General features: G+C 38.5%; 1 protein-coding gene across 10 annotated transcripts in view; it reads right to left on the bottom strand.

The window, feature by feature from the left end:
- Nucleotides 1-16,254, bottom strand: part of DIP2C (disco interacting protein 2 homolog C) — a 2,757,794-nt gene that overhangs the window by 305,900 nt on the left and 2,435,640 nt on the right. For 6 of the 10 annotated variants that reach the window (XM_044064688.1, XM_044064690.1, XM_044064692.1 and 3 more), the window contains one exon: nt 1,593-1,622. The exons of the other annotated variants lie outside the window; for them this stretch is intronic. In XM_044064688.1, coding sequence (XP_043920623.1) covers nt 1,593-1,622 — 30 coding nt within the window. The remainder of the gene's footprint in view (nt 1-1,592; nt 1,623-16,254) is intronic. 10 annotated transcript variants of the gene reach the window in all.

The raw sequence follows: 16,254 nt of genomic DNA, 5'->3' as shown, positions 1-16,254 counted from the left end.
AACCCTAATGTTTTCTGTCACAGAAAATATGCATTTCATCCATGCTGCCTCCTAAGCCAGCTGGGTAATCTTCTCACAAATGATGAAGAGCTGCCTTTGATAACATCTTGGTACCTGACAGTCAAGAGAGATCCAAGTGTATAAAAGGAGTGTAGTAGTTAAAATATAGCATCTAATATGATGCCCCAGACTGGATCACACCAACTTGCTGGGTCTCGCCATAATCTTCGCTGGGCTACAGTTAACAAATGCTAATGTACTGTACTTTCCCAAACTTTATTGGGAGTCATTATTATATAGTCCTGGCTTCAACAAAATAAAGCATAACAAATAATTCTACAAAATGTATTAAACTTCACAACTACCCACTCTTACTCATGTTTATTATATATGCATATTAGCAGCTTAATATATGTCATGATCATATGACATGCTCATTCATGCCATACATAAAAAATCAAACTGGCTTAACTGCTGCTATAGCAACAAGTTTAACAGGTGAATACATTTTAATAAAAACAATGGTACCCCAAGGCACTCAACACTAAGCACATAGACTAAACAGCAGCTCCTGAAATGCTAATAATGTGCACAGCTGAATCAGTACGTTTGAAAAAGAACTGATACTGTACAAAACCACAAAGACATAAAAATGTACAGAAAGAGAGAGAGAGGGGTTAGTGAATAACCCTCTCATGTAATTACACTTTTTCTGGTCAGCGGCAGGAGTCTGCAAACTTCTACTTAGAAGAATCCTCTGCATCTTGTCAGGTAATTGTGCTTCTGCACAGGACAGTAAAATGATGTCAAAACACTGAAAAAATTATTAATATACTAACTGCTCTCTACACACTTAAGAACTTAACAATATGCAAGGAGCCCACCATTCATCTGTACAAGCAACCCCATAATATAACCAGAGGCACGTGTGAATTTACAATTACATAAAACATGCTGCTAAAGAAGAACTACACAGCCATTCCCAGTGATTTCACTTACTTTATGGAATTTAGATATAGAGAGTAAACCCAAATCCCAGAAGAAAAGCTCATCCACCATTGTAAGCAGTTGTGTCAGTTCCATAGCACTTACAATGTCCACTCACACTATTCCCACCACCAGTTTACACAGCAGCGGTGGCACATGCATGTTAGCTTTGCCCAGCAGAAGCTCACAGAAACAAGTGTCAGATACACTAGCCTAAGTAGTAGTTAGTGAAGATTTGGGAGATGTTTCTGCAGTGTGACAGACTAGTGCTGAGAACAGAACTTAACACAACTGACAAGAAAGTCAGTATTTCTGTTGGATTTGAGCCTTAAGCATTGTAGCAATAAAATCAAATAAGTAACCCTGAATCTCTTGACATGGCTGCAACATAATGCCATGTATAATACCATTTCTTTCTAGACAACTGATTACACCTGCATTGAAATGTTGGAACATTTTTATTCAGATGTTTACTTAGAAGCAGCAGGACCATATCTGGCCAAAGTAATGCAGCTCTGTGATCCAAATCTCCAGACTCAAGTTCTAGTCTGTTCCACTGGTGGTGGCTGAAACATGGGTAATTAGGGAATATCAAAATCCCCTACCTGCTCGGCCAGCTTCCCCAGCCTGTGAGGCTACAGCAGCAGGAATAGCAGGGATAAGGAGAAAAACAGGAAGGAAACACAGAACAAAAAAAAAAACAACAAAAAAAGAGGAGAGAGAAAGACAGGATGGGGATGAGGGGGTGAGGAAAATGCAAGAAGCAGGGAAAAAGAAAAAAATAAACAAAAAAACATCAAATACAGAAACTTCAAAAAGAACAAACAACTCTGCAGTCAAATGTTAATAGAAATAAAAATAATGAGGTGTTAACCTAAAAAAGCAACAAAAAGACAGTGAGACAGACAGTTTCTTTTACATACATAGGTGATTTCAGGGCAATGAAGATGACACTCCATGTGATGGTATTCTTATGATGAAATGATGTTTGTCTTACAACAATTCAGTTTTTAACACACCGTGCACATCATGCAGAGACTACTAGAGTCTGCCTTATCAGATTCTGATAGTCTATTACTACTGTTTCTGCAAAGTATTTAGTTCTGATACTTCATACAGCTGGTAAGAAGTGAAGAAATAACTAGGTACAACTTTTAAGGTGACTTGCTTTCACAAAATCAGATTTCAGTTGTCTTGCCTAATTACCAGTTTAATGATCAAAACTTTCAAATATTACATTATGCATGCACTAAAAAAGTGTAAACCCAATATGGCAGTTCATTGTAAGATGCTATATGATTTAACTATGCTTTTATGTTGGGTCAGTAGCAGAGCTATATACTTTCATCAAATCTTAATTTTCCTACATTTTAACACTAATTTTGGACTCTATATACTTTTTTATATTTTAAATTTAATTCCAGAGTCTGCCCACATGTTGTCCAGCATCTTGATTTTTTTAGTTTACCTCTAGGTATCCCACAATGCAATCTGCCTTTAACGTATTACAGTCATAGCCCCAGAAGCCCCTAAACTCCTGTCAATGCATTGACTTTACATATGTTTTCACATATACGTTGCTTTCTTTGTGAGTCAGGTTTAATTACCATTTTTTGCTTTTTAATGACTACTTAAAAGACAAACAAGGACAATTAGACAGAACAGTAATCTCAGCACATGAACTTTGTCTCCTTCTGTGAGCTGTCAATCACAGTAGCAAATAGTTCAGATTTTTCACTTTGACAGATATGAAGGGGAGGTGTTTAGGGGGAGAGGAGATGAGTTTAAGGACTATAACTCAAGCATTACAAAAGAATGAAAACTGGCCACTTTAGAAAGAAACATAAATAACAGGCACGGAGAATACAGGTCTGTGTGATTATCCCTGTTTGTCTTTTAAATTGTCACTGAAAAGCAAGAAATGGTAATTAAATAATTATATAAACCTTCACAGGAATGATAACAAATATGTATCAGCCATTTTCCTAGACCTCTCTAAAGCATTTGATATGGTCTCCCACTCCATTCTACTAGACTCACTAACATCATTATCCTTCACCTCCTCTACTATAGCCTGGTTCAGAAGCTACTTGTCTGACAGGCAACAATCAGTCCAGTGGAAAGGAACTCTGTCTACACAACTTCCAACCACCATAGGAGTCCCTCAGAGCTCTATACTGGGCCCACTGTTGTTCTCTATTTTCACAAATAACCTCAAATGCTCTACACAACATGCCACACTCATACAATATGTGGATGATTCAAACTTGATCTGCTCCGCCTCATCTCCCACCACCCTACATACACTCACTCAAGATACCTTTATCTCAGTAGAAAAATGGATATTGGGTATCCAACTAATTCTAAATCTCAAAAAGACAAAACTGCTACTATTTACCCCTAATAGATAAAAAAAAAAACCTCTCCTTTACCATAACATCTAAGAAAGGCACCGCCATCTCCCCTTCTAACCACACCAAACTTCTGGGCATTGAAATAGACAATAATCTCCACTTTGATGTTCATATCTCACATATCATAAAACTAGTACACAAAAAACTAGGCTCCCTATACAGGCATAAGTCCTTTCGCTCACAAAAAGCAAGAGTCACTCTTGCACAAAGCCACCTCCTCTCAACTCTATTATACGCAGCACCAATCTTTACCCAAATCAGACAATGTGACCTAGACAAACTAGAATCATGCTACAATAAAATAGCCAAGTTTGCTACTAACTCAACCTATAGAACCCATCACTGTGCTGGACTAAAAGAACTAAAATGGCTTGAGCTACCACAGCTACTTAACTATCACCAGCTGGGCACAGCCTACAATATTCTCAAATATCCTGAAGAAAAACTCTCATTATCCAAACTACTTACTATCTATACTGCAAACCGGTACATAAGATCCAGTGAAAAATCTCTCCTGTCCATCACCAAGGCTAACAATAATGCAGGGAAAGCACTCTACTCCCACACCGTTGCCAGAAATTGGACCTCTCTTCCCCTATCTGTGTCCACTGCCCCTCCACATCCATATTCAAAAACTCCCTCAAATCACACCTTCTTAGTACCTGGTTATGCCCTTGTATCACATAACCCTACCCATACTACTATTAACTCCCCAAATTCCTCTCTGATCACATGCTGGAGCTCTGATCCCCTGTAGGCTTGGTCATCTGAAAGGGTACTTTTAACCGTAGAATCTTACTTGATATATTTTCTTTTCTTACCAATGTATGACTGGCATTGTCTTTTTACCCATGTTCTATATCTTCTTTTAACTGGAGTGTTTTTATTAATTTCTTGTTATATTACCATGCTCAGCATACATGATGTAACCTGTTTTGTGTATTATGCTGCATGTACTGTATTTGTATAACTTGATGTTGGAGCTTTTCTCCCCGGGCCTCCGCTGAAAATGGAACTGGTCCAGTCGGAGTTTCCCGGTTAACAAATGTAAAATAAAATAAATAATTAAACCTGATTGACTAAAATAAAGCAGGGTATATGTGAAAACACATGTAAATTCAATACATTAACAGGAGCTTGGGGGCTATGATGTAATATTTTAAAACCAAACACTGCAATGTGAGATACCTAGAGGTGGACTAAAAAATCAAGATGCCAGACCCCATATGGGGATATTCTGGAATTACATTTAAAAATATAAAAAAAGTATATAGAATCCAAAAGTGGTATTAAAATGCAGGCAACATCAAGACATGATGAAATAAATATGTTTTTTTCAGTCTGTGGGTGCGGTTCTCCTTTAACAAACTATTAAGTGGTTTTAAATTTCTTAGAGAGCACCACAGTTCCCAATGCAACTTAGTTTTCCAATATTTCTGGGATGCATATCAAACCTAATGAGTCTGTAACAAGAAAAAAATGTCATCACTCTTGTGCTAACTCTGGTTACTCCTTTCAGGTCTTCAGACATTTCCTAAGCTTAATGCATACCTGAACACTGCAGGCTATATATACCAAAATATGGCACAGAGCAGCTTTATGTAGCAAAGACTATGCATTATATGAACTAAATTAAAACATACCACATGCTACTAGTATTTAATTAATCTGCACCTTAAAACCATATTCCATCCTGATAACAGCCAAGTAAATGCACAATTTGTTCAATGAGCTACCTATTTCAAGCAAGTCATCACAGACATGCAGAATAGCCTACTATACAAGGAATAATCCCCTTCAATGAGACTGAAGATCCTAATTAAAATAGCAGTATATGAACCAGTGGTCTGTGCAGGAGGGTAAATGACTGAGTTCTCCTATTACTCTCTGCAAACCTGATGACAGACTTTAGAGATGCTGCAGCACGAATAATGAGTAATGTCTGCCATGGGGTAAATAACTAGAAGCATGCATGTACTCAGCAGTAATGGCATTGCATGTCATAAATCTGGGGAAGCATTATAACCATCTATGTGACAATGCTGAGAGACCCTGTTACCCACGTTTTTGTACTGCCTTCATAAAAGAGCTAAACTGGGAATGAATGAGCAAACCAGGTGAATGGCAGTTTTTCAAAATAACCAGGATGGGATCCTAAAAGAAAACGGGTGCTACACAGGTCACTGCACTAAAGGTATATGTCAAGTTTCCTCTAATGGTGAGTATTGTACATTCAGGTGTAACCTTCAACTTCAATTGTTGACAGCATGTCACTTGCAGACAGATATACAAAGTAGCTCCCAGATTAACATAACACTTCACACAGCTAACCACTGGTCCAGTGGCACTGTGTTGTCCACGCAACAGGTGCCTCTCGGCTGGAGGATGTTATAGAACTCATGCAATGATTGTGGCTGGGAACAGGAAAGGACACTATTTGACTCTTATGTTGGAACCACTCAGTCAGTCCAGCAATTCTAAATCTGTGTCATTTATTCAGATATTCAGGTGCAGTGTATGTTCATTTACTGTGTGGCACCTAAGTCATCAATTATTTGTTCATTTTTTTGTTTGTTTATTTTTATCACTTACCACATTAGCAAGAAATCACGGATTAAAAAAGCAGCAACAAAGTAATCTTTTCTTTAATGTCAAAAAGCCTTCAATTAAGTCTTGCATTTTTTGTACACTTTTTTCCAATTCATTCATGCCTGCTGACCACAGTACTGCCATCAATACTACCCATTTGTTTGCACATCACAGGTCTCTCTTGTGGTATAGCCATCATCCAAGCAGTCATGAGGACTTTTTTCCATGTTGTGGCTTACCTCCTCCTTCATATGCTATCATGAGGGCATGCTACACCCACGCCTGTGTAACTGCATGTACCATGAAGGCTGCTGCACAGATGTTACTTGCCAGAACCAAGCATGTTTCAAGCCCACAGTGCTGCATGTCATACATCTCTCTCTCTCTAGCAGTTATCAGCATTGCTGGCTGCTGGGCTGCATCCCATCCCTTAGGATGGGTGAGCTGACATTGTCCACTCACTCACATCATCCCCCACCCAATTCTTCCAGCGCCACTGGCACTAATTAATCCTGGGTTGCCAAGGTCATATTCATGAATTCATCTCTCTGTGCCAGGAATTTAAAAAGGCTGACAAGCATTTCATTTAATGAATAAAGAGATACTTATGCCAATTTGTACTCAGCTTTGTAAACAAATGTTAAGACCTGAGGGGAAAATGCCAAAGAAAACAAATCAACATTAACAGGATTTTAAAAAACTTACTGCCAGTTTCACATTCAGTTCTTCTGATGTCAAAGTCCAATGGAAAAGTTGCATAGCACATAAGCACAATTACTCAGGTACTCTATCTACAATGCCTTTTTCAAATGTTACATGCAATACTGACACTATGATTTAGTATCAGCTTGTTCCACTTTCTAAACCAAGATATGCACCAACAACCTTGCTAATGTCAAGCAGTACTCCTTACAGGATAATCAACTTATGCACAAGAAATTCACTCCTGAATACCACAGCCAAAGATGTTAATGGCTATGAATGGCTTATGGTTTGGTTTTTCAAACTTGCGATGTTGAGAGATTAAAACTCCAGTGCCTTACTTCCCAGAAAGTATATTATTCCTTGAAATTCCAAGTTACTGCTCTACAAAATGATTTGTCTGGAATACATTCTGAATATGACAACTAAAAAGGTCTGATACAAGTGTAGAACTAGGTGTAAATATATTGGGGCACATCCATGATTAAAAAATGCTAAGGATTAATCCTTATTTGTAAGGGCATAAGTCAATTAAAAAGTTAGGGATCTGGTTTGTACCTACTCCGGAAGACTCTGTCGAGGTCACCTACAGGAATGATACAGAAATGTAGAAACTTGCTCACCTGTAGCAGACTTGCCTTTTGGTGCAGAAGGCTGTAGATTCTATTCCCACATCAGGCAGCTGAACTGCTGACACTGCAGTGCAGCATAAGGGGGGGGGGGGGTTGCTGCAATCCTGAGTGTGGTCTCCTTGGATGAGACATTAAACCAGGCTTGTATCTACTTGAGTAAGTTATAGCTCAGGTGGATGTAAAAGATACAACAGCACCATTCAAAAAGAGTAGTGGAAGTTCACCAGTAGTACAAATAATACTTCCAGTCTCCCATGAAAAGAGGCCATTAGCTTACTGAGACTAACTTGTTCAACAAGGGATGAGTAAAAAATAAACACACACTACCAAAGCATACACAAAAGTTTACATTTTAATTCTCTCTCTCTATAGTTGTCAAGCCAGCCCTTTGCTCCCTCCAGGGGGCTTCTTCATAGCACTCAAGGGTATGCATCTGAACTTTCTGTGGACAAGGTTAGCTCTGTATACACTAACATTAGGTTGGGAGGACTAAACTTGTTCAACATTCCTTAACACTGGTGAGCAGGTACACTCACTCTTTTCTTTGCATGTAAGGAGATCAGGCAAAGTGGAAAAATTTTAGCGAAACTGGTTGCCTGTTTTAAGGAACAGGCAAAGAACATTCATTGGGGTATGTTTTCCATTTTGCAGCTTAACTCCTTCTTTGGTCCCAAATCCCGGTTTCTGCTAACATCTTGACCAATTTTAGTTGGGCTAATGTAACAGATGAGGACTACATGTGAATGGTGATATTCCTCACAATGTATTGCTCTTTAGTTTGTCAAGAGACTGTGGGACTACTGACACAGGTGCTGAACAGGACTCCAGATATATCATTCGGGTATTAGATGACTTCCTGAGATAATTTAGTACACTATTCTCAGTTTAACGGCAACTTTTGGTTGGAAGGAGGAGTCCATTTTAAACTGTCCTAACTTGATAGCAAGTCTAAAAGCTTTTAGATATATGAAGACCACACTGCAAATAAGTATTCAGGATGCAATCGATGTCTTTTTGGCTTTTCCCGGTTAGGGGTCACCACAGCGGATCAACGGTCCGCTAATGATTGGCAGTGGATTTTTACAGTGCTGAGGTGCCAGCCCGATACCCAACCTTCACGGAAGGCACACCCACGCACACATGCACCTACCTGCATGTCTTTACTGTTTAAGCAGCCACAGGGAGGACATGCAGACTCCGCACAGATGGAACTCTGGCTGAGAATCGAACCAAAGAACCTCTTGCTGGCAGCCATATGCAAACGTATTCAGGATAATTAATAAAAATCTACCAACAAAATCACTGAGGTTTAGAATCTGACTGGTATGACTATGTATAGGAAGTGAGAGGTGTTATTAGGGATTTAGTTGTTTTGGGGGGGACTGGAGGTGGATGTCTTATGGCCTGGTTGCTTCCAAGTGGAGATGTCTTACAGTGATTTGGACAGATGTGCCTGTACATATATTTTTCACCTGTAGGTTGCAAGCTTCTTTCCAAGACACATGGTGGCTGATGGAGATGATGACTGTTAGAGGATCACTGTTTTACATTTTTCTGCAACGCTTTAGCCAAGCTTGATAACTGAACTATTCATACTGGGATGGCTCCTTGGAAGTGCGATCATAAAGTGATTTTTTTAGTTACACTAGCAGCCAAAACAGTGGCAACAAGGAAGTGATAATGTGCAGTTTTTGCACTCTTTGGATATATATATTGAAGTTTTAATGGTTCAGTTTTATCAGCTGAAAGGTACACTTGTCTCCTTTTGTTGCAATATTTTGATTCACAAGGTTCCAGAGTTTAGTGAGATTTGACAGGGACCAGCTAAAGGCCAGAAACAGTTTTTATGCAAGGTCTTTTCCTAGTGCCTGTGCTCTTATGGCACTTCATTTGGCCACAGTGTCACCCACTCCAGCTATGGCTTCTTTGATTTCAGAACACACTGTGCAATGGCAGCTGGTGTTAAGCAAATCTCTATTCTGACTGATTTTTTACATGATCTGTCTTGTTTTAGATCATGTTAATAATTATAAATGCCTGATGTTTTTATTTCTATTATCTAAAGCCCTGAATTTCACAAACAGTTGCCCCTTGTGAACTGGTCTTACCTATTTATGTTTCCAGTTTCTGTGCTTAGAAAATTTATTGGCAGTTTATTTCTCATATCACTGTTGATTTATTTTGTATTCTTATTTCTCAAGGAGACTGGCTAATGTCAACAAATATTGATGAAAGCATCAGAGTTACAAGTTTTCTTAAATGTTTCAGCATTGCTCATTATTTTGGTTTGTTGTCATGCATTCTTTAGAAAAAAATCAAATTGTATTAGTTCTTCAGAACTGAAACAAATACCTTATTGATATTTAAATATTAGTAAAAATGTGTATGATTTCAAACCCTAAAAACAATGACATCTGGACACTGAGGGGGAACCGTGGTTGATTTTCTAGAGGGTCCTACAGGGATTCCATAGATATTGGTTATGGAGAAGGTTCTGAGTTCCCTTACTGAATCTCAAAAGGGGTCAGAACCTCTGCATTTGTTAGAGCTGATGTCCCTTCCAAGAAAAGACAAAAACCTGAAGTATGTTTTGGTCCATCCTAAGGATCTTCAAAGGGAATAGCAAGAGATGATTCAGGGCTTGTTTTCTGCCTTGATGGCTCTAAAGACTCCTGAAGGGGTTTTGATACCTGCTCCTCCTTGACCTCTGCCCTTCTAAATGACTTAGGGAACCAGATTCCTCCGATGAGGATTCAGTGTCTGTTGAGGGGGTCTTTGTCTTATTCTTCACAGATGCCTTCACCTTCTTTTTGAGGAACTGTCATTTGGGGGCACATTTGCTAGGATGATGGAATACTTTTAAGTGGAGTTCTTCTCAAGTACCTAATATTCAGAGAATATATGATTTACTTCAGGTGGCTACTCCTAAACTATTGGCAGTTCCTTTTTTTTTTTTTTTGAGTTAAGCAGGATTTTAAGTGGTACTCATGGTCAGAAATAGTTAACTATATGCTAAAATGCTTCTTACTATGCTGGCTGTTAGTACAAGCAAATATACAATTTAAAAGGAAAACAGAGATGAAGTTCACACACAAAGAATGATGATAAAACAGTATCTGTAGTAAGAAAAACTTAACTTCACTATAGTTAATGGAATAATTAAGAATATTTGTCTTTATAGATGGGGCTGCTGCCTTCCACACTACTCACGGGCACCCTCAACCCATAAACTCAATTAACTTTGAAACTATAGCACCTCAGGGTAAAAGGAATACTTGGATGTTTCAAGAAAACTGAGTTGCATCTAGTATGCTCAGTGCACCAGATCCTTTGACACACTGTGTACTGAACTTAATAGCTGCATGATATTAGGTGTTAACAAATATTCCTTTTCACTATTTATAATGCTTAATGAATTTATGGACAGAAGACCCAAGTAACAGCATCAAGGATGGAATTGGTATCTAGTCCCTTGAAAAAAGCTCCAGAAGTAGCAACAGCTCTGGTAGAATGAGCTTTTACTGAAGAGGAAAGACATTTGCTATGAAAGGAACAATAAAAATAAATGGCTTTGGATATCCAGGAAGAGACTGTCTGCTTAGAAACAGCTAAACACAAAGACATGCGATGAAAAGAAACAAAAAGATGCTCATACTTCTGAATAACTTTAGTTTTTATCCAAACAGTATCTCAGCTGTCTATGCAAGTCCAAGGTGTGAAGAGCCATCTCACTGGCAAACTGCAGAGAAGGAAAAAAGGAAAGAAAATAAATAGACTGATTAAGGGACAACTCATTCACCACCTCGGGCTTAAAAGAAGGATTAATATGAAGAGACACCTTGTCCCTATGAAAAACTAAAAAAGGAGGAACAGCCATGAGAGCCTGAAGTTCAGAAACCCTCTTGGCCGAAGTAAGAGCTAAAGGAAGAACAGTTTTCCAAATACAATGTTGTGCAAAAGGAGCCACAGTCAATTTTTCAAGAAGAAAACTGAGGTCCCAGGAAGTAGGAATAGGCATCCTGAGAGGCCTAATATCAAGGATGCCTTTAAGAAACTGCTTGACCTCAAGTGTGGAAGCCAGAGGAGGATTTGAGGGCAGGCAAACAGAAACTGCTGATAGGTGAGCTTTAACTGAAGAGTATGCCAACCCATCCGGGAGCAGATCACACAAACAGGGGACCAGAGGAACCTCCATTGATAGAGGATTCTGAAATGGTGAGAGAGGCACCAGAGAGAAAATCTCTTCCATTTGGACAAATATGATTTCTTGGTAGTGGGCTTCCTGGCCTCCTGCAGGACTGAAGCTTGTCCTCAGAGAAAAGGTGCTGAAAAGGGATTAGAACCCTATCATCCCCACAACATCAGTTGAAGGAGAGTGAAGGGATTTGGGAACAGTAAGGCTAATGACTTTTCCCCCAAATCCTGATCCTCATCAGAGGAATCCTGCTCCTTAGGTCTCTTAAGAGGAGTGGAACGCCAGGAAGGGCCAACCACAGAGACCCATTGTGGAAGCTTTAAAACATTAAATAGCCTCTGAGTAAAATCCTGACATTCTCTCTGGGAGGGTCGGACCCTTGTTAACACTCAAGCATAGTAGGCATCTCCCTCCCTCACTAAAATCCGTGGAATCCCCCTCGGTCCCTTGGATATAATCAGAGAAGGTTCTCCCTCATCTTCTGGAGTAGATATTTGGAAAGCCTCAAAGGACATGCAAGAAATAAGATCCATGCCAGCTTCTGATGTGGTCAAAGCAGAGGAATCAGCGGTAACAACCAGATGGTTCTCTGGGCTTTTACTAGTCTTGAGAGAGACATCCATAGGAGGATGGACATCAGCCATATCAGACCTTAGTTTTTTTGCCTTTTTCTTGATGGAAGGCTGACCCTCAGGGCAAGAAGACTCTGCCATAGCACTCTCAGTCAACAGGTTAAAACATTGGTTTCAAGGTAAACAGACAAGGAGGAGAAGGAACTATGTCGGGTCTTAGGAACAAATGCTTGGCAGACAAAACACTACGAAGCACCCAGATAGAAGAGACGCTGGATGTGATGATCTTTATGGGGAATCTGCCTCCCCCTCACAGATATTATCCTTTATGGATGACATGAAACCAACAACACTAAAAATAAAAGCAAAAGATAACAAAGAACCCCAATGGGGCACTTATCTGAAAAACGTCTCGGTATCCAGCACAGACGAAAGCTGTTCAATGATGATGTTCGGACTGGTGGCAAAGAAGTTCTGAAGTGTGTGTGTGTCTGTACATCACCTTTATGCCCTATGCCTTGCATGGGGAATATATGTGTGATGTGTGGCAGCTGTAGATACTAAAGGCTTCATCATATTGGACAGACGTTGGGCTATCCTTTGCAGGAGATCTCTCATGTTAGGAATACTGCAACAGTGATACAGAAGGACATCTTGAAATACTGAAATCTATGAAGTCTATTTGGCTGTGTGTAAAATATGTACAAAATTCTATGTCGGAAAAACCGACAGAATGTTGAAAGATAGAATTAGAGAACATTTATACCATATAAATAAAAACAGCATGTTCAATGCTCTGGCAAAACACACAGCACAGACTGACACCACACATTGTTTCAGCTTTGTGGTAATAAGCAAGAATTATGTTAACAAAAGAGGAGGTGATGTTAGACTGAAAACAGAGGAGTTAGAAACTCAATGGATTATAAAACTGAGAGCTAATGTTGGACACGGATTAAATGATTGTATTCCCTTGAGACCAACCTTGAAATCTAGACCATTACGTAAGAAATAAAATTAGTCTAGAATGACACTTTAAGTACTTTGTATAGGTTGTGAATAATATTTTTAAAATATGTTTCTTTAAATGTTTCAGTCATGTGATTTTAAATTTGGATTTAAAAGGAAGTGACATGTAGTAACATATCACACCTGAAGAAGCCTATTGGTGAAAGCGCTAGTGAATTTTAAGGAATTTTAAGGATCTGTTAGCTGCATATTAAACTTTTTGTTACTTGAAATCTGGACCCTTGCCTGCACCAGTTTTATATTTCAGTTTTACTCTTATTTTTTGAGTGCAGGCACTTGGATTTTGGTGGTAGTTGTTCTTGTAGTAGCAATTTGTGACATAATGTTTACTAACAGGCTCTTGATCCTGTAAGAAACCTGAACCATATAAAGCTAATGGTTTTATAATACCAAATATCTGAGCAGTTCCACCCAGAATATCTGGAATATATGTGTATGACTATAATAAAATTAATTTTTGTACAATTTTTATATGGGCAGAATTACTTCTGACAATTCAGCTATGCTGTGTTTAAACAGCAGTCTTGACAAGTGGCCTACATTATTAATATATTCAACCTGAAATTTTAGCCAAAAATTACAAAAAATTATAAACAATAAATGAGTTGCTTTATCATTGTATAAGAATGACTGATTAAAACAGTTGGTGAAGAAAAACAGGTACAACTACAGAATTAACAGGAAATATAAAACACTGGCTAGTAAGACAAACTATAATCTAGCAGAAAGAAACTTCAAAACTTAGGACAAACTGTAGGTATGAAGAATACTTACCTCCAAAGAAATATAACAATACATTTATATTAGTGTATTTTGATAACATGCTTAAGTTTAGAAAGCTTGATATTATGCAACTTTTTTGATACCAATTCCAGAGCACAAATCTTTTAGCGCAATGACTTGGCCAACAGAAAGTAGAAATGGTTGTTGTCAAACTTAGGAAGTCTATAACAAGAAAAATAACCAGAGATCATACAGAAGTATTACAGATACTTGTATACAATTTTATGAACAATTTTATAAAACAGGGGACTGTGGAAAACAGGAAAAGGCACACATGGGCATATTTATGGAAGACTCAACTATGCCAAGATTAGTGAAAGACAAGGCTCAACATTTAACCGCTAAGATAGGAAGAGATGATATAAAAATGGATATGTATAATCAACAGGGAAGTCTCAAGGAAAAAGCTGTTTTGTGGACATCTGGAAGTTGGTAAGAAAGAAAGTGATAACGATCTGGAATTTTTGTTTAACAGTGTTTTAAAAAAAAAGTATGTGTGTGCGTGTGTGTGTGTGTGTGTGGGGGGGGGGGTACCAGCATCTTGGAAGAAAGCCGTGGTGCTGTATTACACAAAGAGGGTAGACACTTAAGACCCAGTTTCATATACACCCATTTTAAACCATAATTATGAAGTATATATGTGGGTGGTACAGTGGTTAACGTTGTTGCATCACAGCCAGAGGTTCTCTGGTTCAATTCTCAGCTGGGGTGCCTTCTGTGTGGAGTCTGCATGTCCTCCCTGCATTCGCATGGGTTTCCTCTGGATGCTCTGGTTTCTTCCCATATTCCAAAGACATGCGTGTGGAGGGTTTCTCATTGGGTCTCCTCTGAAAATGGGGTCTGTCCTAGCTGGACTTTTCCAGTCAACAAATAATAAATAAATAAATGTATGTAAATACTAGCTAAGAGAATGACAAAGTTTATGCCAGCGAAAATTGATAGATATGGATCAATGTGGTTTTGTGGAAGGGAGGAGAACATCTGACACCATTAACAGAACAATGATGATCCAGAGGAAAGCAAAATGTATGAAAATACCACTGTTGTTGTTAGATCTTGATGTAGAGAAAACATTCATCAGATTAAGCTGGGATTTTATGAGCAGGGCAATGGACGTATTTGCATTCCCTGACAGAATGAACAGGGTTGCTTAGGAGGATATATGAAAGATCGGAGGCAAGAATTAATATGAAACAAGATGTGCTTGAAAAGAGGAACAAAGCATGGACATCCTCTTTCACCCTTTATTTGCTTTACATTCAGAGCCACTAGCAAAGAAAATAACAGACTCAACAAATTTTAGGAAATAAATGGTATGGTAATAAAAACGTTACCTTTATCTGCAGATGGTATTACTTTGCACTTGAAAAATCCATCAAATTAAATGTTGGGGTTGTGGAACATTTTGAGACTGCTTCAAGTGATTTAAGGATATAACATTATTGAAGATAAAACAAAGGCTATAACAAGTAAACTATGTACCCACATATGAATTGTGTCAGCAATACCCATATTTATGGGGACATTATATGATGATGTGTTTTGGGAAAGGGATTAAAAAGAATTCTGTTATGGAAGCTATGGATATGTGGGAGGAGACTAAACAAAAAATAATAGGACATCTGAGAAAGTGAAAGCTCTTGATTATGAATATAGATGCTAAGATACAAGCAGTGAAAATATTTTTATTGCCTTTAGTTTTCCAAACAGATAAGGCATATTTTTATTAACCGGATAAGTTCTGGATAATAAACAGTTGATGAAATTTATTTGGGAGTGAAAGAGGGCAAGAGCAGATTCTTCCAATAAAACAGGGTGCTTTAGGATCACCTGATTTGAAATGATAATTTACAGCTACACAGTTAAGGCTCATATGCGTAACACACAGAAGGCTATAAATAAAAGTGGAAAAGGATGATGATGATGATGATGATGATGATGAAATGGAGAGAGGCGTAGGATTAAAGATGCAGGTCCTTAATGAGAACAACAGTCATGCGGAATAAAAGTTAGCTAAAGTAGCAAAAAGTATTCTAAGAACTAAACCAACATGGGAAATGAAGAAAGGAGATTTTGCCAGTAGGGATGATTACAGAAAATAGGCAAGATAGGGCTGGAATTTACTGGGGAAAAGTGGCAAAGGAATCAATGTATTGGGAGCAAATAACTAGACAGGGAAAGGTAAAGAAGTGGGAGGAGGTTAAGTAGAAATTTGGACTGCAGTTTAGAGACTGCCTTCCCTGCAAGGGATTGAGTATAGGCTAAGAAAAAGGGATAAGGGAATGCTAAGAGAAATACCTGACTTGGTAGAGTTTTTAGAAGCTGCTGTTAGAAAGGGAAAATTACTACAG

The sequence above is a fragment of the Protopterus annectens genome, chromosome 3.part0, assembly GCF_019279795.1.
Source record: "Protopterus annectens isolate FY-2018-M chromosome 3.part0, PAN1.0, whole genome shotgun sequence".
NCBI classification, from domain to species: domain Eukaryota; kingdom Metazoa; phylum Chordata; order Ceratodontiformes; family Protopteridae; genus Protopterus; species Protopterus annectens.
Note: the sequence above shows the minus strand (reverse complement) of the source record. Positions and strands in the feature narration are given on the sequence as shown.